General features: G+C 40.5%; 2 protein-coding genes across 14 annotated transcripts in view; one reads left to right on the top strand and one right to left on the bottom strand.

Moving 5' to 3' along the window:
• Nucleotides 1–12,992, bottom strand: part of MBTD1 (mbt domain containing 1) — a 38,233-nt gene extending 25,241 nt beyond the window's left edge. For 2 of the 12 annotated variants that reach the window (XR_009279057.1, XM_058852485.1), the window contains exons 1-5: nucleotides 12,804–12,987; nucleotides 5,070–5,271; nucleotides 3,781–3,920; nucleotides 3,098–3,212; nucleotides 2,924–3,009 (exon numbers count right to left, since the gene is read on the bottom strand). Coding sequence is in view for 11 of the 12 variants with exons in the window: in XM_058852485.1 (XP_058708468.1) it covers nucleotides 2,924–3,009; nucleotides 3,098–3,212; nucleotides 3,781–3,920; nucleotides 5,070–5,271; nucleotides 12,804–12,824 (564 nt within the window). In the remaining variant the exon portion in view is untranslated. Of the gene's footprint in view, nucleotides 1–2,923; nucleotides 3,010–3,097; nucleotides 3,213–3,780; nucleotides 3,921–5,069; nucleotides 5,272–10,898; nucleotides 11,088–11,421; nucleotides 12,549–12,803 lie in introns of those variants that run through there. The other 10 variants (XM_058852496.1, XM_058852494.1, XM_058852495.1 and 7 more) reach the window with 10 other exon arrangements.
• A 439-nt stretch (nucleotides 12,993–13,431) lies between these two features.
• Nucleotides 13,432–21,893, top strand: UTP18 (UTP18 small subunit processome component). 2 transcript variants are annotated; one of them, XM_058852573.1, is made up of 14 exons: nucleotides 13,433–13,799; nucleotides 13,930–14,057; nucleotides 14,159–14,254; nucleotides 15,023–15,102; nucleotides 15,329–15,414; nucleotides 15,980–16,105; nucleotides 16,961–17,135; nucleotides 17,472–17,572; nucleotides 18,316–18,406; nucleotides 18,722–18,845; nucleotides 19,761–19,935; nucleotides 20,342–20,484; nucleotides 21,081–21,140; nucleotides 21,740–21,892. In XM_058852573.1, exons 1-13 carry the CDS (start codon nucleotides 13,488–13,490, stop codon nucleotides 21,103–21,105), a joined length of 1,662 nt encoding a protein of 553 aa, XP_058708556.1. In that variant the 5' UTR covers nucleotides 13,433–13,487; the 3' UTR covers nucleotides 21,106–21,140; nucleotides 21,740–21,892. The 2 variants fall into 2 exon arrangements, with proteins under 2 accessions (XP_058708557.1, XP_058708556.1); XM_058852574.1 differs by lacking the exon at nucleotides 20,342–20,484 and having other exon boundaries at nucleotides 13,432–13,799; nucleotides 21,740–21,893.
• The last annotated feature ends 279 nt before the right edge of the window (nucleotides 21,894–22,172 follow it).

Genomic DNA, 22,172 nt, shown 5'->3' with positions numbered 1-22,172 from the left:
GCTACTAATTCCTGAACTGTATGGAATGCTGAAACCTTGTGTGTGAGCAGTGCCCCAACAACAGGTAATGCCAGAGGAGAAAACACAAAAGGATTTAAACAAAAACCTTCAAAGCAGAGCACTGCCACCCAGTGTAGCATCCTGGAAATGCTCCCTTGAATCACTGGATATAGTTTAAAAACCCAAGAAACCAAGAGAATGGAAATATTTTGGCTCAGAATAAAATTCATCTGGAAAAAAGAACTTCATTAAATGTGCCTCTCACTAGCAACAGAGTGAAAATAAATAATTGCTCTTAATTGTGCATAAAATTGTCCAGTAAGTGGTACTGAAAAACAACTCAAACCACTGTAATTTGCTTTCCATTGTAGGAATGGCTTGAACTAATAAAAGCAACTATAGAAAAGAGTAAAAAGTGTTTAGAGGAAAAAAAGTAGAATGCAGGTCTGCAGTGAGCTCACGGAATGTCACTAAGCTATAACTCAATATTAAAAACATTGAGGTTTTTTTTTCCTTGCAGCAGCTACTGCTGTGTTCCTGATTAATGCAATTTGACAAAATAAAAAAAGAGGCTGCAAGGTGCACAAATGGGAATTCTGGCATTGTCATGGGCTTCCTGTAGGACATAAACCAAAGCAGTTCCCCTACTTCAATTTACTGAATGCTGAAGTCATGGACATGGCCACTCTAGTGCTACTGAATTTCATTAGTGTTACTCAACGCTCAAGTCTGCAACAAAGGTAACATGGAAGCAAAAAAGCGCATCAAAATACTTTGAAATTAATTCTTATCACAAAGAGAGAGAGAGAGCTTCCCAAGATTTAGATACTTTAATTCTAAAATGTAACTGTTTTAAATTGAAGAAGAAATAAAGTCCAAGGAAAAAACAAAACCAGAAAAACTGATGTGTGAAATCTACATCAGACCTGAGATACTAAAGAATTCCAGATTATTAAAAAAATAACTAATAAGCCAAATCTCACATTCCATATCCTTAAATTTTCTTTAATATTGATCCTAATGTTCCCTATCAAATATCCATACAGATACACCCAATAAAACCAGTAAATTCAATGTATTTTATTGAATAATTAATTTAAGGGTAGATATGTCATGGTTTTACTGTCAATTCAAAACTTTGGTCATGAACAGAATAAGCTTTATATACTCCATCACACACATACAGGTGTATGAAATCCATAATATATGGTAAACAAACATCAACTAATACAAACTTTTACAAATCAAAGCAATACCCAGTACACAGAAAACAGCAATAATCTTTCCAGAAAGACAAAAAGAATATTGTTTAATTATCAGTGGAGAGTGGGACAAAGAGAAGAATCTAACAGAAGAGCGCTAATGTGTTTTTCAGATTCTAACTCGTTCAAATAATGTATTTTTCAAATAAATAATTACAGTAAAGTTAAATGCAAATCATACCCTTATAAAACTAACTCATATCCACCAAAGAAGTAGAAATCTCCAAATAAAACTGCAGGATTTGCATTTTACCCCTATGAAAAAGGAAAATGAGGATAGAAAAGACACAACTTTCAGGCTACTTGGTAGTACTGTTGCCATTACCTTGCAAAAATTTTCGAGGTACAATGTGACCCATGAGTGTGGCCTTGCTTTGCACTACTGGGGCAATATAAAATAAATATAAATAAAATATAATGTTGGAGCATAGTTTACAAGTGGCCTGACAATTGTAGCTGTTTCTATTAGAGGATGCCACCCATCCTGAGACATTTGTAGATGTAATAGCACAGCCCATGTTATCAAACCATACAGTTTGATATGGACTGATGAAATCACTTATTACATGTACGTAGCTGTGAAAGCAAAGTGCAAACATGCTGACTCAAGCATGCAGAATTTGATACAAATTCCCCAAGTTCCCCTAATGCAAGGCTCTATTCTGAGCAGTAGTCGAGGCCTCTGAGGATAAAGGGTACTATTCACAAAGTGCCAACTGTCAGGAGCCCTCAAATCCCACTAGTTTATGAGCTGAGAGGGCCCAGCAGGAATTCCTGAGCTGGAGAAAACATGTCTCTTCTCCCTCATGGACAACTTCCATGAAGCAAAATGTTTGCTTTGATTACCACTTTCAGCGCAAAATTTTGGGCAAAATGAAAAAAAAAAAATTCTAAGACAGAACACTTCAACTTCTCAAATTAAAAAATATGCTGAGAAAACATCTTCTGACAAAGCTTTACTTAAGAGACAGAAAGTACTGACAATATTTTAAACAATGTCTCATTACTGGAATTTTACAAACACATTAAAGACAGATGGCACTAAATATTTTCCCCATCCCCTAATTTCCTCAGTCATTAAAGAATGTGTTTTTGTCTGAAACATTTTTTAACTCTAAAACAAAGAAAACTATCTTTTGAAATTTCAGATTTCCAAACAGCCTTCATCTTCCCCATACTAGATTACCTGGCAGAACAACTGACATGGAGAATGTGACTAAAAATGAAGAAAGAAAACCCCAAATCTAAATATGTAACAAAAAGATTGGTCCAACACAATGGAACAAGCCTGACTTAATCTAAAAAGCCTTTTGTAACTGTTTTCAGTATAGCTTGACTTCATTGGTTTGTTACTCTGCAGTACATGGGATGATTATGTGAGCTGAACAAAAGAAAAACAATTCTCAACATAAGAAAAACAATTCTCAAGTATGTAAGAGCCTTCCTTTTTGTTTATGAGAGTGTATATATGATAAAAGTAACTGATGGTGTTCAGAAAGGTTTAAAATGACAGATAAATTACCTAAAAAGCAGTCATACAGTAATATTTCATAGATCACAAGGAGTACTTGGATATTGAATGTTCTGGAAGAATGAATTCAAGAACTTCCACAGACTCATACACACAGAGAGAAAGAAAGCACAAACTGAGAAATACTCACGTGTTTAAAGCAGGTAACAGGAGCTGCTGTAAAGCTATTACTATTGATGTAGTTACCCCAGCTGAAACCTTCCACAGGGACAGCTGCTAAGGGAAAGTTATTTTAGTTAGGAAGTTGCTAATGAGGCACAAATCTTGCAGTATTTTTGTCTCTGCTCCATTTATATGCTATTACCTGCTTTTGTCTTGGCCTGGTTTTGTAAAGTTGCTTGATACTGGGCATATGCTGCTAATTTAGCCACTAAGGGCTGTTTTTGTAGAACTTTAGCCTTCTTTGTTGGAGGTTTACCCTAAAAAAAGCCAACAACCCAAGTAAATAACATCTTTCCAAACTCCCATCAGGAAATTTCCACAGGTCTGAAGCTATCTTTGGCAGATTTAAACTAAAATTAGAAGTACACAGAGACTAAGTATCACCCAAACACATGCATTATAAAAATAAATTTAAAAACCGGTAGTAAGGATTGTCCAAAAGATGACTTTTGTATTACTATCTCAACTTGAACAGCATTATAGATTCACTGTTGTTTACCTGAAAAAAAGATATCTCTTGAAAGCAGGTCAAAAGGAAGAACTTTTAATCTAACTCGTAGCAAAGCAATTTCTTGGCATTTGTTGCAATGAATTTGAGACAGGGTTTAATGATATTTCTTGACACTTCTCTTTGAATACTACAAACATGCCTGGATGATTATTTGATTAATATTTTAAGTCAATGGACATATATCTATTTTGCAACTCTACAAAGAAAATCCTCAAACCCAAGAAACTTATCTTAAAACATGCAGCCATCTGTACAAATACCCAGTTTCACCACCAGAGATGACAGAAGAGATGTAAAGAAAATGGTGTCTGTACCGCTACCTGAAGCCTGGCCAGAATGCTGGCCTTCTTGGAGTTGGAGGAGTAGCTTCTGGAGCATGACACGCTGCAGAAGCGCTTGGTTTTAGAGTAAAAAGCGTCCCGGACACCAACCATCCCACACATCTCACATGTAGCTAATCAGAGGAGAGAAAAAAAAAACCAAAATGTTAAGAGGGTAGTTAATACCTGAGTAAAAATTCAGAACAAAGAGGACAGAATGAAGGTCCTGGAGGTGGTACCATTAAACAGATTCTAAGGGTTTGACCCCAAAGAAAATTGCACAGGAAAAGAAAATTAAAACAGCACCACTAATAACAGTGAAACAACCAAGAATCTTGGTGAAGCTCTTGGTGAAACACTGCCTCTTTCTGCTCCCTATTAAGTTCACCTCTGGTGAAAGTGAATGACCCAGCTAAATCAGCTCAAGCCGATTTTTGGTTTTTCACTGTTCTCAAGGAATCATCTGCTTTGAATCTGGGCCTACCAATCTAGATTTCCTCTAAATATTGAATATTTCCAACCTGAAATAAAACCAGACCTCTTGTTTGATTCTAAATTAGTATACCCCAAACACTCCAGCCCATGAATGTTTTTTTCTGGCTAGAATCATGTTTCAGAGGTGGACAGCACCACACACTGTGTATTCCATGATGAGTAAGACTCAGAGACTAACTAATGCCAGTGAGACAATACCCAAATTCTGCCCAGAGAGAGCTCTACACTAATCTCTAGGATTTCACATAAAATATTTTTCCCTGCTAACAAAAGAAATCTTCCCTTTTAAATTTATTTTCCTAGGATCCTCCAGCTCCCAGCTAGTAAGGAGTGAACAGGTATACACTAACACGTTTTATACACCAGCAGTAATGAAGTTTTCTTAGTATAGGAAGAAATATATCTAAATTTATTCTAAATGTAACATAAAGGGCAAAGAGAAGGTATGTCCTGGCATAGATAGAACACTCTGACATTGTCCTCAAAGCTCCAAGAATAAAACCAATGCATATGAGAATACACACATGCATGTGCAGACACAACACAGTTGACAGGAGAGCAGATGTTCCCATACTATTTCTTCCATGACAGCAGGATTCAAATGCTCTCTTATTCCAGTATAGCAGAACCCAAATAACTCCCCCTCCCAAAACCAACCAATCCCAGCCCTTTAGCTGCTTTGGGCCCTTTTCAGCTGGAACCAACATTTGGGATGGGACCCTCACAACCCAGCACAGGCTAAAACCCATCAATATCCAACTCCTTGCATTCACACAGCACATACTTACCCATGCCAGATTTGCCATCTGGGTAAGTATAAACTTGCCCATTGTTCTTGATAATTGGGAGACTAGATGGCAAAGGAGCAACTTCCTCCTCACTTTCATCTGAACTGGAGCTGCTGCTGGTGTCCTCACTACAACTATCATAACCGTCAAACATCCCGAACGAGTCTCGGCGTTTCCTTTCCACTTGGGAACTATGTTCTGTCTAAAAATTAAAAATAACCAAACAACAAAAAAACAAAGAATAGCAGAATTTTCTGAATGCAAAGATTTGAGTCAAACTTAAAAAGTTTCACAGGTCAGTCTTAAAGCAGATATTCTAAGGCACTGCTGTATCAACACAGACATGTGCCATGTATTGCCAATTAAGTGAGCATTAGTATAATCAAAACTGGCCAATTTTTGGTGTTGTGATACACAGGAAGAAAAAAATCTATCTCGTGATCCACTGAGAATACATAGGAACCATCCATACATTTAGTTTCCTTGGTATCTTTAGAGTTCATTAAGCCTGATGTGCTAAACACTGACAGCCACAGGGATCTTTTATGCAAATGAGCACATTCCAGATGGCTGGAGCCAATTCCACTAAAATTCATTCATTTGAGAAAGCTGGGCAGAGAAAAGACAGTTCAATCAAGAGGGCACTTATATCACAGGAACAGGAATGAGAGGCTCTCTGCTCTCATTGGCTTGTGGGGTTATCCATAAATCACTCAGCTCCCCTACGAGTCCATGACTCCTGTGTGAAGCAGGAACACCTCTCCAGCTCACAGGGCTGTTCTGAGGATTAATACATTAACCATTATGAAGAGCTCAGTTACTATGGCAATAGGGTCTGTACAAATGCTGAAAGAGAGAAAGGTGACTAATTTGCCACTGTCATATACAAAAAGCTTGTTACATAATAGTTTTTGTATAATCAAAAAATCCGAAGTAGGATAAAACCACATAATTTTGAAGAAGGCATGACAGTTAAGCAATTTCCAGCAGACATTAAAGAAGCAAGAGATTAACTAATGTACTTTTTCTGAAGCACATCCACCACATGCATTTTGATAGTGACAATTTTCACTTTATTAATAACACATTTATTAATAATTTATTAATAACATATTTATTTTTAATAAACACATTTATTACTAACACAACTCTATTGAAATAAGGCTACTCCTATGTGAGCTGCTCTAATTAAGCTAAAAATATATTTTATGTTTCACATTATTTCCATAATCTTAAACATTATCTACTAAGTTTGAGAGGAAATAACAAACAAAGAGAAAACAAAGAAATTCTACAATAAAAATGCAAGTTAGTGGAATGAAGTACAGAGGAAAGAGAAGGAAAATTAAGAAAGCCTTTGGCTCAAGTTTCTTTTCCAAGAGCTAAATTTATTTAAAAGTCAGTGTTGACAGAAAAGTAATGTGATTGGGCTTTTCCTTCTTAAATTTCATTTGGATTCATAGCTTCAAGATTTCATCACAATTCCCCAAATCCCTTTCCTAGAGCATATGCCTGAACATCTTTATTGTTAGATTTCATTCAAGCCTTTTTCAGCCATGCTATCCCTTTATTATATTATATTCTTCTTTGTAATCTAAATAAATCCTATTATGGAAGAATTCCCTAATAGGTACAAGGGAAAACTGATTTCCACACTGACCCAATCCTAGCATGTAATTATTTAAAAAAAGTATTCCCCAAAACCAGTAAGCACAAAAGGTTATGCAATAAGGCAAACACTTTTAACACACTTGCAGTAGTTCTGAAGCAAAACAACAAAAAAAGTCAGTGTAATATCAATTATGAATATATTCCTCAGCTAAAAAAAAAATTAAAATGGTATTAAACCAAATCAAATTTACAATAGGGCATAACCTAGCAACTACCTCAAGGCACTGAAGCCAGCAATTAGGGTGCCTGTGGCATTATTAGAGGAAAGAGAGCCACAGCAGACAAAGCCCAGCCCTGACCCATGCTGGCAACAGTGTCACCTATCCTGTGTCACCTGTCCCATGTGCCACCAACATGCGTGATCAGTGACTTGTTTGTGTGTGCACATGTGTGCAGCTTAAGGCAGAAGCTGAGTGCAATGTTGCCATGGATACAGTGTCCTGCCAACACTGCCTTGAATTTTCAGAGCAGATGAAAACTAGTCATCTTCCTCAAAATTTCAGGAGCTCCTTAATATCTCACAGTACTTAAGTTCTCTTGACCACAGTTTCTGCTAAGATATAAAGTGCGATTCCATATGAACCATTCCCAGAAGCACTACCAGAGCACTGTGATACTTAGGAAGGCTTTATGGACAGAAACTCATGGTGTTTCAGAGCTCAGGGAAGGATCTCCCTCTTCATGCCCTCATCCTCTCTAAGTCAGCTGATCTGATTTCACTGAGAGATTAGGGCCTCATTCCATACCAAAGTGTGGTTCTATGGCTTCAGCCCTCTTACGGAGGCTGCAGTACAAGCCAGTCTCAGGATATCCCCTTCCCACTCCAGACTGGAGAACCTTGCACCTATAGGGTGGTAGCTTTGCTCAGTGTTCTGCTGGTAGAGGTCTGAAATGCTGTTGCCACTCAGAAGGAATTGCAGTGCAGCCCATTCCCAGTCCCTCCAACGCCCCATGCCAGCTCTGCTCCCACTGCCAGGGAAGCTGGAAGAAGAACCAGGAAGCTGGGGGCAAGGTGAAGAACCAGAAGCTGAAGCACAGGGCAAGGTGACCACCACAGCAGTGCACCTAGTTCTTTTTGTTGTTCTTTTGCAACACTTCCATTTATAACCTCCATATTACTGCTAAGCTCTCTTTGCCAAAATATCCAGAGATAGGAAGAAAAACAGTTTCTCTTCGTAAATGGAAAGTTGGGCCCTCAATTAGGAAAAAATCATTCTTCAGCATTATACAATTTCAAGAGCAGCAATCATCAAGTTTTTGAGTTTAACTATACTGTCAAAACAAATCTCATGTATCACCTTTCTATTTACTTAATATTCAGCAAACTTGTTCCAATTCAAAATTATTGAACATCAAATCTGCAATTCAAATCAGCAGCTTTGCTTACCATTTTAAAACAATACTGTAGTTTTAATAAAACATTTGTATATCAGCTTTTGCCAGAAGATGAACACATTTGCCAGATAATTTATGCAGGACATTCTCAATGTTAATTTGCAGTTATTACCTGGATTACAATTGGGGAAACTACTCAAAATGTTTTATGAGATTTCAAAACGGTAGAGTTTGCAGGAAAAAAACAAAATAAAATACTTTGTACACAAAAGTAGGTGGAAGCTCGGGAAGATGATATACACACACCTATGCTGGAATTTTGTTAGAGCAGATCAAAACACTTCTACTTTGATAATAAACACCACAGAGGTTCTTTTTAACTCATGTTGAAACATAGCATTTGTAGAAATGAACATGAGGAATCTTTGATAACCCTTTCTGCAGAATTTTGATGAACAAAAGAAAAGGAGCTCTGGAAGTGAAAAAAGTTGGGAGCATTGCCCTGAATTCAAAGGTCAAAGACATGTCCTTACAAAAAGGACAATGCAACAATTATAAATAAGATAAAGCAGGAGCTTTGGTACAGCAGCAGCCTGCAATTCCTGCTGAGCTCTTGCTAACTGGTTCCACCTTTTTCTTGTGAAAATTAAGTACAAAATTTCCCCCTTTCTGATTTTCTAGGGCCTCAATCTTTTCCCAGAAGCTCTCAACCACCTCATCAACAGTTCCTGAAGTGCTGGGTGGCCTCTAATACACTATGATGAGCTTCATCAGAGATACCAGGAAATTGGAACCATCTACCTCATGCACACATTCTCTGCTCCTTTGTTGTTTTCCCTCCTATCTTCAGAAAAGGCAAAAGGAGAATCCAGGAAATGAAAGGTCAAAGAGCCTCATCTCATCCCTGGTGAGGTGATGGAACAAGCAATGTTGGAAGCCATTCCTAGGCATGTGAAGGACAAGAAATTCTTGACGAGTCCTTTTAGGCTCCACAGACAACAGCAACATCTTGTCTGTCCAAAGCAGCATTTCACCAGAGCAGCTGCAGGGCCTTGGATTCAAAAACAGGTGTGCAAAAAAAAAAAAAAAAAAGAAAAAGAAAAGACCAACCCTCAAATCAACATCAAACCAGTTTTCTACTCTTCAAAGCTGGACTTAGCACTAAAAATCACGCTGAGGAAATTGTCTTTTCCTCAAAACATAACCTGATACTGTCCAACTTCTAACAAACCATGGAACAGCCTCCTCTCTAACCACAAAAAACTGCTTGCAGCAGGAGCCTGGCTTGTGATAAAACAGAATCTTGCAGCTGGTTAATGCCAAAAGAGCAGCAGTGAGTAACTACTCCACTAATACAGTCTATCTGTACATTAAGCAGAAGTAATGCACAAACAAAAGAACAAGACAAACTTTCAGGCATTCTGGCTAAGGCTTATTTTCTTGTTAAGATTATTGGTTCCTCAACAGAGGTTTTCAGTCAGAGCACTGTGAAATGTAGCGTGAGCAGCACTGGCAAATTACCCTGTACTATTTGCTCGGGGGGGTTTCTTGCATACTTTTCTTTATTGAAGGGATGGGTGGAGAAAGGAACTCTTAAGAACTGCTTTCTTATTCTGCCCAACTTCCCATTTTCCTGTTCTTCTCCCTGTGAATACTTGACAACAGAGCATTTTTAAGAAATACTCTTAACTAAGCATTATATAAGGCAAATGGTATGAAAAGGAATAAAGTTAAGGAAACTGGTTTCCCCGACAGCAGGAAGGCAACTCTAAACAAATAAAAAAATAACCAGTTTCTCACTCTTAACATACATTTTTATATATATATACACACACATATTGAATTTGATCAGTACATTATAGCATACATTATTTGAGTGTAGTAACTACTCTTACAACACAAAACAGTGGGCACAAAGGGTGAGCAATCCTTGGCAAAAACTAAAACCATTTCATGTTATTTAGACATTAAACACTTAACTCAGGAAATGGCTTTAGTGTCTTGATGAAGACTATGCTCAAGCATTGGCTAAATTTATGCAAAATATTTTTGAAGGTAAAAACTTGCAAGAAAAACACCCCATTATTATGTAGCCAAACCTCTTGCCCGCAGGTAAGTGCATCTGGCCACAGGAGAATGATCCAAAACAGCCACAGAAAGGCTGCAAACCACTCCAAATGGTTGTTGTTACTTTTGAATTCAATCTGGGGCTTGAATTCAGAATGGCAGCAATTTGGAGCTTGGAGTACAAGAGCTGCAGCTCAGCAAAGGCATACCAGCACTTGAACAGAGGCATCACTTCTTATTACTCAGCTCCAACCCCCCCCAAATGGGACAGAACTGCAGACAGATGGGATCTGAGACCAAGGTCAACAATGAGGTCACCACAACCTTCAAGCCAAGGGTCTGTTGTAAAACAGATTTACTTTAATCACACATCCTTAAGGGTATTTCCAAGTTAGACTTCGATTTGATGCACAGGTTTTGTTTTCAAAAGTTCATTGAGGCTTTATGCCACAAACTTAGTTTCACCTCTGGATGTCAAGGAAACACTACAACAGAATTAATTTATTGCAACTCTTCTGAATGCAAGTTGGCCAAAATTATTTACAGTAGAATAGTAACTTGTGCCTGTGGAACTGAAGCCTAATTATGCCTCAGAACACGACCAAAAAAGAAAATTCAAACATGGTACCAATTTAAAGAAAACACACTTTCAGCTTTCATTAAAAACAAACAAACAAAAAACCCCCAAGCTAAACATCTTGGGATTCTTGGAAATCAGAACCAACCAAACTTACTTTTTTTATATAAGCAACTCACCTCTATCTGGAAATGTGCCTTCCACTCTTATTATAAGTAAAATCTCTGCTGGAAAATTACAGAAATGTTTTTTCCTGTCTCTTCATTTGCTATGTATGACAGCATTTTGTCTGAAGCCAGTTTCTGCTGTTTGCCAATGGTTTTGTCCATAGCCTCTTCCCCAGGGGGTTTCACACAAGAGGGGAGACTCTTTCATAAAAAAATATATCACATTAGCAGGAAATTTTGGAGGGGGGTGTGATGATTAATATGTGAAATATCTGAGTTTTGATAAAACTAAAAATCTGTTACAAACTCCATTACGTTTCTACAAAGCCTTTACAGGAGTATCTGGAAGAGGCAAATATTTCACTTTAAACACTGTGTTACCATTAAAAAAACCAAACCAAACCAAAATTTAAATGTAAAGAACCCCAAAACCACCACCAACCCAAAACCAAAGTCTTCAACTCCTGAATTCATTCCACGTGCTCAGAGACAGGCTCAGCAATTGATCCCATATGCCCAGAGTGTACCAACTTACCTGACAAATGAAGGAATGCAGTACTGGTTTGCAGAAGATATGAAAAGCCTTGCAAAATTAAATCAAATTTTAAAAGGTAAGAGAAATGAAAGCCAATGAGAGGGAACTTTTGTGCATGTTACCACTGCTGCCAGAGGCACCTCACTCTTTAGGGAACAATGAAGAGAACTCTTACTTTCAGTTTGCAATCTTTCTGCACATGCACAAGCCCACATGTTCTCAAGAACAACACCTATTCCTGGGAGACAAGATCCCTCTGCATAGCTTCCTACAGCCTACATCACACACTTGCTCAAAACTTGCCTAGGCTGAAGGAATGAGTAAAGACAATTGACATGCCTTCTTAAGGGAACATGTTGTTTTAGTTCTCATTAAAGGCTCCAGATTACTCTCACAGTCTTACTCCATTCCTTTTAAGTCAAAATCAAACTGTTAAATTCAATAAATAGGTAAATGCAGGTCCTCAAACCTGAAAAGTAATTTAAATTTAAAATACAAGAGATTGCCCTGCAGCTTTCAGTTTTGACTAGGTTTAAGATTTGAAAAATAGCAACAGTTGCCAACTACATTTTAAAATAAATCACTTTTTCACACAGAGAATTTTATTACCATAATCAGCATACGCTTTGTAGTAGGACTTCTAATTTTCAAAGCCACGCCGGGCAGAAATTGCCACACTTTCAAACATTTCCAGCAACAACCTGAAAGTGAAACTGGCTTCACGGGTTTACTATTCCTTACAAAGAGAACAAAGTCACAATATCAGAAATCATAAAAATTCACGAGGAGGGGGGAAGTGGCCACAAAGAAAACCTTTGAAGCGCTGATATTAAAGAAAACTCTCCAGCACTTAACATGAGCACGCTGGAAAACTGAACTTTAAAGGCTGGAACTACAGGAGGAAGTTGCTGAAACCCGGCACTACAGCGGAGCAGGGAGAGAAGCAGATCCGAGCGCGCCCGCGAGAAGCTGAAACTTTTCTCTGAGGCAGGAGGAAAGAGGAGGAAAGGACAAAACCCGACCCCACACAAGCGGGCTGTAACAAAGAGGTCCGGCCGTGCCGCCCCCACGAACCCCGGCCAGACCGCCCCGCGGCTCCCCAGGACCCTCTGCAAGCAGCAGCGCCGGCCCGGCCCCTGGAGCCCCCGCCCCGAGCGGGAATAATCCCCCACAAACCCCCCAAACCCCGCGGGGCCACCCCCGCAAACAGCCGGGGGTGTCCCCGGCTCCCCCTCACACACTGCGGGGCCGCCTTCCCCCGCATGGGCACCGAGGGTGGCTCAGCTCCCGCCCCCGGCTCAGCCCACGCCGCTCTCCCCCTCAGGCGCTGGGGCTTCCGTGGGGGCGCCGCGGCCGCGCCTCCCGCGGGCTCCGGTACTCACCAGCTCCTTTGTGTTTTCCATCAGGCCCTCATGGGCAGGAGCCGCCTGCTGCCTCTGCGCGCTCGTCCCAAGGGCTCGGGCACTGCGCGTCGGGGCCGGGCCCGGCGGGGCGGGGACGGCCCAGGCGGTTCAGCCGCTCCGAGCGCCGGGGACCGACCGGGACCGACTGCGGCCGCCGGGACATCAACAACACGAGCGCACGGCTGCGCAGGCGCGGACACACCCCCGCCAGGACCGGGCTGCGCGGTGCGGCCCCCACTGCCATATCCCCCCGCTCTGGGCGAAATCATTCGTTACCGGGGGGGTGCACGCTCCGCGCCAAAGGCGGGCACCGCGGGGAATAAGAGCAGCCGTATCCGCTACCGAGTGGCGGTGCTCGTGGGATGTTCCGGTGAGGGGCCGATGAGCAGTCGGTGAGGGAGGCGTGTTGCCTCACAGGTCGGGGCTCCCCCCGCCATGGGCTCGCAATGGAGCGGCCCAGCCATGGCAGCGTCACGTGGAACTCGGGGTGGGGGCAAAGGGAGGCGAAGAAAGAAGTCACGTGATCACGGGTCGCCGGCGGGGGCGGGGTTTGGTCACGTGGCGCGGGGGCGAGTCTGCGGCACGAGCCTATGGCGGGCGGGGGCGGGGCCACGCGGGGATCATGTGACCGGGCACGTGTTCCGGTTCCGGGTCTGGCGCGCAATGCGGGTGCCGATGGCCGCGGGATGGGAGCGGGGAGCGGCAAAAGCGGGGAAAGCGCCCAGGATGAAGGCTACGAAGAAAGCAGCTAAAGTGACCAGAGCGGCCAAAATGGTGAAACCCAAGCGGACGGCGAAACGGCTTGTGGCCGTGGCGAATCAGGCGGCGGCCACCGAGGCGGCGCGGCGCGGCCGCCACCTGAAGGCGCTGAGCTGCGCGTCGGGCGCCGAGCGGGAGCTGGAGGAGCTGGTGTTCGGTGACAGCCTCAACGTGGAGGAGGACGAGCTGCTGCGGCGTCTGGCCGGGCCCTGTCAGGTATGGCACAGCCAGGCCCTGCCCGAGCCGGCAGCGGCGGCCTCGGGCGGGGGTCGCTGCTCACTGCGGCCTCGGCCGCTCGCTCCTCGGGTTCCGAACCGGGTCACCCGGCCCCTCCGGTTGTTTTCAGGTTACTGCTGCAGAGGGGAAAGGCCTTCAGGACGAGTCAAGCGATTCGGAGGGGGAAAATGAAGCGAAGGGTGACTTACTGCCCAAAAAGCCAGCCTGGGTGGATGAGGATGATGAAGCAGAGGAAAGGTAAGTTCAGGTTAGGTGATGGGAATTAAGGTATCACACTTGGCAGTCCTTATAAGTAGCCTTGGTTTGATCTTTGTGTTCTGTCTTTTTTTCCCCTCTAGTGTTGATATGACCCATAAGTACAGGAAAGATTTCATGAAAAGTGATGCTGAGACAACGCTTACTAAGAAAAAACTAAAGAAGAGACTTGAGGAACAGTGAGTTTTGCTAATGTTTTTGTGGCTGACTCTATTGAGATCATTGATCACCAAGGTGGATGCCAGAAGGATGGTGCCAGACACTTTTCAGTGGCGCCCAGACCAAGACAAGGGGGCAGTGACCATAAACTAAAAGCACAAAAACTAAACCACAAAAAGTTCTATCTCAACATGAGGAAGAATTTCTTTCCATTGAGGGTAACATACCACGGGAATAGCTGCCCAGGGAGGTTGTGGAGTCTTCCTCTGGAGACATTCCAAACACACCTAGACATGTTCCCGTGTCACCTGCTCCACCTGCCTTGGTCGGGGGGGGGGTTTGACTGGATGATCTCCAGAGGATTGATCTCCCTTCCAATGCAAAAATTTTGTGAGCTAACATGCATTTATGTGACATTTAAAGTCACTTTCCTCTTTATCCACTGTAATGATGTGGCCTCTTTAAAGCCAGTGCTTTCTGCAGTATTTACAGTGTTTTTAAATCACAAAACTAACAATAGTAAATAAAATATGCATTAGTATTGTCTAGACTAACTTGTTTAATACTTGTATCAAAGTGCCCAAACTAGTTTGTTTTCTAGTGAGTTATACAAGTAACAGTAAAATCTTAATTTTTTTAAAAAAATTTAAAACTTACATTGTGTTCTAAGTGCAAGAAGTCCTGCAAAATTCTGACTGTGCTTATTCTACGTACTTAACTCATAGAAGGATATTACTGTCTCACAAAACTTAAGTGTTTTTTTTTCCTCTTTCTCCTTTTCTTGTAAGGTTTCAGCAAGCCATGGGAGGAGTTCCTGCCTGGGCTGATCTAGAAAACAGGAAGAAATCCAAAGGGACTGGGAGTGATAGTAAATATGCCCAATACTATTCTGATAAGTGTTTCTGTGATTCCCTGTTCAGCTTGCTAGAAGATAATTACTTTTGATGTCTTTTCAGTTTCATTAGTGTGATAATATGCTGGATATGTCAGATTTGTTCCTTCAGTGTGCTGTAATTAGTTTCAGGGAGGAATGTGTTGATTTTGCTGTGGATGTTTGTGCAATTAGCTGTTTCCATGTGATTTGGTTTAATGAGGTGACAGTGATGAAGATGATGATCTGCTACGCAGGACTGGCAGTTTCATAACACACTCAGAGGCTCTGCCAAGAGGGATTTTGAAGGTAAAGACAAACCTTATCTTTACACTTTAGTTGGACTTAAGTGCATATTCTGACTCTTGTGTATGAAATTAGCAATTCTGTGAATTTGTTTCTGCAACTAGAAGGATAAGCAAATTGAACAGTTCACATGAAAGCATGAAGCAATAAACTGAGGGGGATTGTTTGACATAAGAATTTTCTGCACTCTAAATAGCATCTTGTAGTAGGATTTTAATTTCTGCAGAGGGAGGATGGAATTCTCCCACAGCTTTGAAGCTGCTGAAATGACCTTTAAGAAGACAGCCTTAAATGAGTATTTCTCACACTGTGTCCTATAGCTATCTCAGATGACTCAGAATGCAGCTGGTTTTATGCTCATTTGTAAAGCCGGTAGAAAGGCTGGTGAGTTCAGCCTGTGTTTGCATTGGAGCAGCTCCCTGAATGGGCTGTGTGTGCTCTGCTCACCTCATGCTGCCCAAAACTTCATCACAGGGCTTGAGGTCTTGTAGCGTAAAGAGTAATTGGCTTTTTATTCAGCAGAAGTGATAGTTGGGGTTTGTTTTTTACTGTCTGATGTGTGTTGTAGATGAGCACCTGCCCTCCTGCAAACCAGGAACGTTTTGCCAATGGAAAACTGGTGACGGTGCAGTTTCATCCTTCAGCTCAAGTGGTGATGACAGCTGGGCATGATCGCTCTGTGTCCCTCTTCCAGGTGAAGAATTTCAGTTTGTACTCTGCTAATGGTCACTAACATAAAGCCTTTTTTTTGAGTGTACATGAAATACCCTGGAGTGGTAGACCTTTTTTCTCTCTTCCTCTGCGCACTGGGTGTAATAGTTACAATGGAAGTTCCTTTGGTTAAAGGCATCTTGGAAGGAATTTCCACTTGACACTTAAAGCCAAGTATGTGCAGAGTACTGGCAAACTTTTTGTCTCAGAGATTTTAGCTGAAGATTTGTGTTTAAAAATATTTGGTTTGAAGGTCTACAGTGACAAGGACTAACGAGGTTTTTTGTTCCTGAGTTGTTTGGAGAGCCTGTAGTGGGGGCAGCAGCCCAGTTTGCTTTGAGCCTGTAAAAATTGCTGTGAAGTCATCTTGTGGATGAAGAGGCAGTGCTGCAGGAAGAAGGTGTTGATCCTGAGACACAGCCTTGTTCCTCTGAAAACTAAAGATCCTAATTTTATTTAGGAACTTTTAGCATGGCTCAGTGTCACTGAAATGATCAGACACAGTGTGGAATGTGATATTCCCACAGAGCTGCAAGAAAATCCAAATCAAAGTAGATGTTTCCATTTAGAAAAAGCACAATAGAAGTGATTATTTGAACAAAGCATGGGCAAGATGAGGAAGGGCAACAGGTGTGAGATGTATCAGGAAGGCAGGGAGTGTTAAGAGGCAGGTGAGAAGATAAGAACCAGATCATTTGTAGGAGAGAAAGAGTTTAAGGCTTCACAGTGGTGGTACCTCTTATTACTTAAGTCTCAGCTGAGAGGTTGATATGATTTTTCTCTGTAAAAGTATTTGATATATTCCTCAATCTGACAACCTTGTTTTTTTGTTTTGAAGGTGGATGGTATAAGGAACTCAAAAATACAGAGCATCTATTTAGAGAGTTTTCCAATTTATAAGGCTCGTTTCAGTGTGGATGGAGAACAAGTTATAGCCACTGGTACTCACCACAGCATGTTCTTTGTCTATGACATGATGGCTGGGAATATCATCCCCATTCCAAAAGTACGAGGTATGTCCTGCAGCTCTGAGTGTCTGGGCATAGTTGAAGCTGTCCCAAATACAGATGGCACATGAATTTGCTTTAAAAGGAAGTGCAGTGGGTTGTTGGAGGTTGTATTTTTAACTTGCCTTCAAGGAAATAAAGTACTTTTAGTGCTAGTTTGTCTGGTATATTAATTATCACACGTGAGCAAAGTTAAGTTCAGCTTCACTGTGACAACACAGCAGAAATTAAAAGCTGAAGCGGAGTCAGGTCTTAGTCATATTCATTCTACCTCTGAATGTTGAAGCCAAAGAATAAAAAGTAAAAGAAAACCAATCTAAAGTTTCAAATATCTTTTTAAAGGTGTGGAGGAAAAATTTCTCAGAAACTTTGAACTCTCTCCAGATGGATCATTTATGCTGCTAATTGGAACTTCAGGTTACCTTCACTTGCTGTCCATGAAGGTACTTTCTCTGCATGGTTCATCTAGCTTCATTTCATTCCTGCATTTTCCTTTTTGACCCTGCTTTTATCTCATCTGCAAGGCAATCTAACTTTCAGCTGAAGCCAAGGTATGACACATAACTGTGACAGCCCTCAAAAATGCGCTGCTGAATCAACCCACTGCAGCTTTAGGGAATTACTTTGGACCCTCTGAGACTTTGTTCTGCAGCGCCCTGGGGCTGGTGGAGATCAGGGCAGTTCAATGGGGTTTTCAGCTGGAAGAAGTTGCATGTCAGTGCTGCATTTCAGCTGCTTGCACAAGCACTGTGCTGGCAAAAGGAATGGAAACAGCTTGGGAACAGGCACCTTGGGGTGGAAGAAATACAGGACTGCTTTTTTGGGAGTCATGCTAATGCATGCTGCTGTTCCCTGTTCATGAATCATGAATCAGTCTTTCAGCTGAATTTTAAAATGCCATATGATGGCAGGTAGGTTTGTTTTAAACTTTTACAGGGAAAAATACTTTTAAAGGAGGAAGTTCAGTTTTGTATAACTCAGATCCTTCAGTGAAGGAGAAAACAAGTGTTTGTTGATCCAGCTGCAGTTGGACTCAGGAGCTTGTGCTCTGCTTTGCAGGCACTAAAAATGTTGGTGCTGTTCTCTGAATGTCTGGGTAGCTAACTTAAGATTCTTGTGGGACAGGAAACGACGTTTTTGTAGATTTTTGGTAGATTCTCTGTCAGCATTGTTCTTCATCCTACAGACAAAAGAACTGATCAGCACAATGAAGGTGAATGGAAGGTGCACTGCCTCTGCTTTCACCCCAGACAGCAGTAAAATATACAGCTATTCAAGTGAGTATTCCAGCAGCTCTAGTCATAGTTCCATTTAAATTGTGTAAGTTCTTAGAAGTGACTTACCATTTTAGAAAAGTGATTTTTAAAATTTATGTCAGTATCTCTTTTAAAAATACAACCAAGTGATCAATCAATAAAGAATGGAATTAATTATTTTAGTATGCCTTTAATTGTTGGGGTTTTTTTGAAATACCCTATGTTTGATGCATAAATGACCTTCTAGTTGCTCTATAATTAAATTTATTTTAATAAAATAGACCAACAAGTGATGTGTATGTGTGTTTCCTCTAATATACTTCATTCTGCAACCAGAGGAAGGCGAAGTTTTCATTTGGGATGTGAGAAGCAGAAAGTGTCTACACAAATTTGAAGATGAAGGTTCTTTGGAAGGAAAGTGCATTGCTGTTTCAAAAAATAACCAGTATGTGGCATGTGGGTAAGTGACTGAACTTTGACAGCTTCTTCTGCTCCCAATTTGAAGCTCTTCAATGAACTTATTGGTGGCTGGTGAGAGTGTAGGAACATGGTTTGGTTCTAATAAGCTTAGAATAGACATGAATAGATGAATATTCCCTACTTTATGATAATAATTTAGTTTTTCCTGTGTAAATATAAAATACCATAGTACTAAAACAATACTAAAACAATGGGAGTGATACTGGTATTACTATTGCCATGTATGGGTTCAGCAGTTAATTTTGAAATCACACTGACTAAAATCACAAACTGTGTAACAGGAATGTTGATTCAGGATCTTCTCTCTTTTCTACTTCTCTTCCCTGTACTCTGAATTTGGCTCCTGCAAGGCAGCATGCTAGCCTTTTAAAAGGGGCCTCAACTCAAAGCCACAACCTGAAACTCTTTCTCCAGATTCATTGAGATGCAGTTTCAGCCAGTGTTCTTTAAAGTGAGAACAGCAAATAAATACAGGAGTACAATATATATTTTCTTAGCTCACTATAGAAGAGAATTTTAAAGTGAGCTTATGCTGCACTTATTAAAAAAAAAAAAGCCTGCAATAAAAAATTTGAAGTTATTTCAGAATATTTTGATACCAAGCTCTCCTTGCTTTGAATTCATCCTCGTAAGAGATGGGCTCATCAAGGCTCTCCACAGTTGAGTCTCTTACTATGTAAGTGAAAAGAAAATCCAAACCAGCAAAAACCTAAACCCTTCCACTAAATACTGTTATAAACTCCAAAGGAAAATCAAGCTCCAAACAAAATATTATTACAAACTGCAGTAAATAATTGGAAATTACATTTTCAGGTAAGTAGTGGCTATAGATAACAAGGCAATATGTACTGAAATACTAATTTTTGGTATAATCTTTGTTCATTTTGTTCTTTAGTTCATCTTCTGGAGTTGTAAATTTATACACTACTGATGTCTGCCTCAAAGAAAACCGTCCTAAACCAGTTAAAGCCATAATGAACCTTGTTACTTCTGCCACCTGTGTGACCTTTAATCCCACCACAGAGATTCTGGCAGTAGCCTCCCGTGACACTGATGAGGCTGTCAAATTGGTATGTTCAGCTTCTTTATTGCAATATTTCTTTTATATCTTGCTAAAAGTACTGCTGGTGACATAATAAAACTGATATGAAGCAGATACAGATACTGCAAAAGGTGCTGGACCAACCAGATCAGGACATGGCTAAGACACTCTGCATTTACAAGAATATAATTTTATTTTCTTTAGTAAAGTTGCTCTGAAAATAACATTTTGTAGTTTAGTTTACATTTTTACCTTTTTAAAATGCCCTCTAAAATGTCTGGAAGTGTTTGAGGCCAGGTTGGACAGGGCTTGGAGCAACCTGGTCTAGTGGAAGGTGTTTGAACTTAACACTGAGCTTCAATTATAGATTGTAGTTTAATTTCATTTTTAGTGTTTTTTTCCAACTGTAATTTCTGACCTATTTCTCAATATAGGTGCACCTTCCTTCATATACTGTATTCTCAAACTTCCCAGTGTTCAGAAGAAAACAGATTTATCTTACTCAGTCTATGGACTTCTCTCCCAGAAGTGGATATTTCTCAGTAGCTAATAACAAAGGCAAAGCTTTGTTATTTAGGTAGGTACTAAATTAGGTCCATTAATCCCAGATAACATGTTTATGTTCTGTAAGATGGGGCAGATAACTGTAAGTAATAAGGTGATTCCTGGTCTGAGTTTCACCTGATGACTTACTGGAGTGTGGAGTTGGCTTTCCCTGCTGGAGCACAGCCCTCGTTGTTTGTCCTGGTTATGCAAAACATTCTGTTCCCATACTTTTTTATTTTCTTCCCCTGCTGGTATGGTCAGGGGTGGGGTGAGGAGCAGTGCTAACTCTAAGCAGAGATATTTATTTTTTTTCAACTCACAACTTCATGGTGCTTGTAAAACTGCTTAATTTTAAGATGAGACTTTAATGATTTACCAAAATGGAAAGGGAAAATTCATAGAAATATTCCTAAATATGAATAAATCTTGTGATTTGTCCTTTAGTTGAACTTGACCTTCATATTACAATGGCACTTAAGTAATTCTAGCAGGTAGATGTTTGCTCTTCTACTACATCAGATTAGCTAAGGATACTCAGTGACACTGCTGAAGAGCTGTTGTTTCTTTGTGTTATCCCCTCAAAAAATTCCTGAGAACTTTTAAATCTCTCAATTTCTTTTTCTTTAGGCTGAAACATTATCCATCCTTCTGAAAGAAGATACAGGAGAAAATGAACCAGTAACTGAGGTGAAAATAGCACTATAACTATTCACAATATTGGCTTGAGGAGCCTCAGAATTTTAGTTTTGCTGCCTCCACTTCTTTACAGATGGCAGGAAGAATTTCTTAGCTCTCTATAATCTGCCTTGCCTGGGTCACTCATGGGCTGGAGTAGGATTGGCCTTGTCACTCTCAGCTTCTCTGATAATGCAGAGTTCAGCTAAAAACCACTGTCAGCAGGACTGATTATATTTAAATCAAACTCAGCAATGCTGATAAACAGTTGCAGGCTGGCAGGGACTTAGCTTGATCCTGCTCTGAAGTATTGTGAGCCCACACAAATCTGCATCATTTCAAATTCCCATTACATGAATTACTGAAGTTTGAAGAATAGTTTGTGTGCAGATGTGATTTTATTGTGCACTTAAATGTCTTGGGAAACTGGAAAAACTTGTAACCTTGACAGTAATCCAGCAGACTGACAAAAACTGTGTTAATGAGGGGAGGCTGAACTTGTTTAGACTGGAAGCAGCTCTGGCTGCTGCATGTTAAGTTTGCATAGAATTTTGTGATGGCTCGGTGTTTGGAAAATACTAAAAAAATTCTCTCTACTGGTCTTTCCCCAGGTGTTGTAACCTGCAGATACAAGGATGCTGACAAAATCAAGTTTTTTTTTTTAATTTTTAATTTTATATGGAAGCTACAAAATACTAATAGAATATATGTATTTTAAAATTTGTTTGTTTTAAATAAATATACCTGGTAAGTTTCCAGGCAACTTGTTTCAACTTATTCCAGTGCTTTGTATAAGCTCACAAGTAAGATTTTATTGCTTGGCACTCAAGCTGGTGTCTTCCAGAAGTGCTCCAATGTCTAAATTATTATAAGCATGTGAAATATTCCAGTGCTGAAACAGAAATTTTGTGTAAACTGCCCTCTGCTCCATGCATTTAGCAGGAGCTTTTCCATCAGCCTCATTCACTTGAGGCTGGGTTGGAAACAGCATTTTGTTGCCTGGAGGAGCCCATTCCCCTGGGACCCTGTTGATGTTGGTGTTGT

The sequence above is a fragment of the Poecile atricapillus genome, chromosome 17 (genome assembly GCF_030490865.1).
Source record: "Poecile atricapillus isolate bPoeAtr1 chromosome 17, bPoeAtr1.hap1, whole genome shotgun sequence".
NCBI lineage: Eukaryota > Metazoa > Chordata > Aves > Passeriformes > Paridae > Poecile > Poecile atricapillus.
Note: the sequence above shows the minus strand (reverse complement) of the source record. Positions and strands in the feature narration are given on the sequence as shown.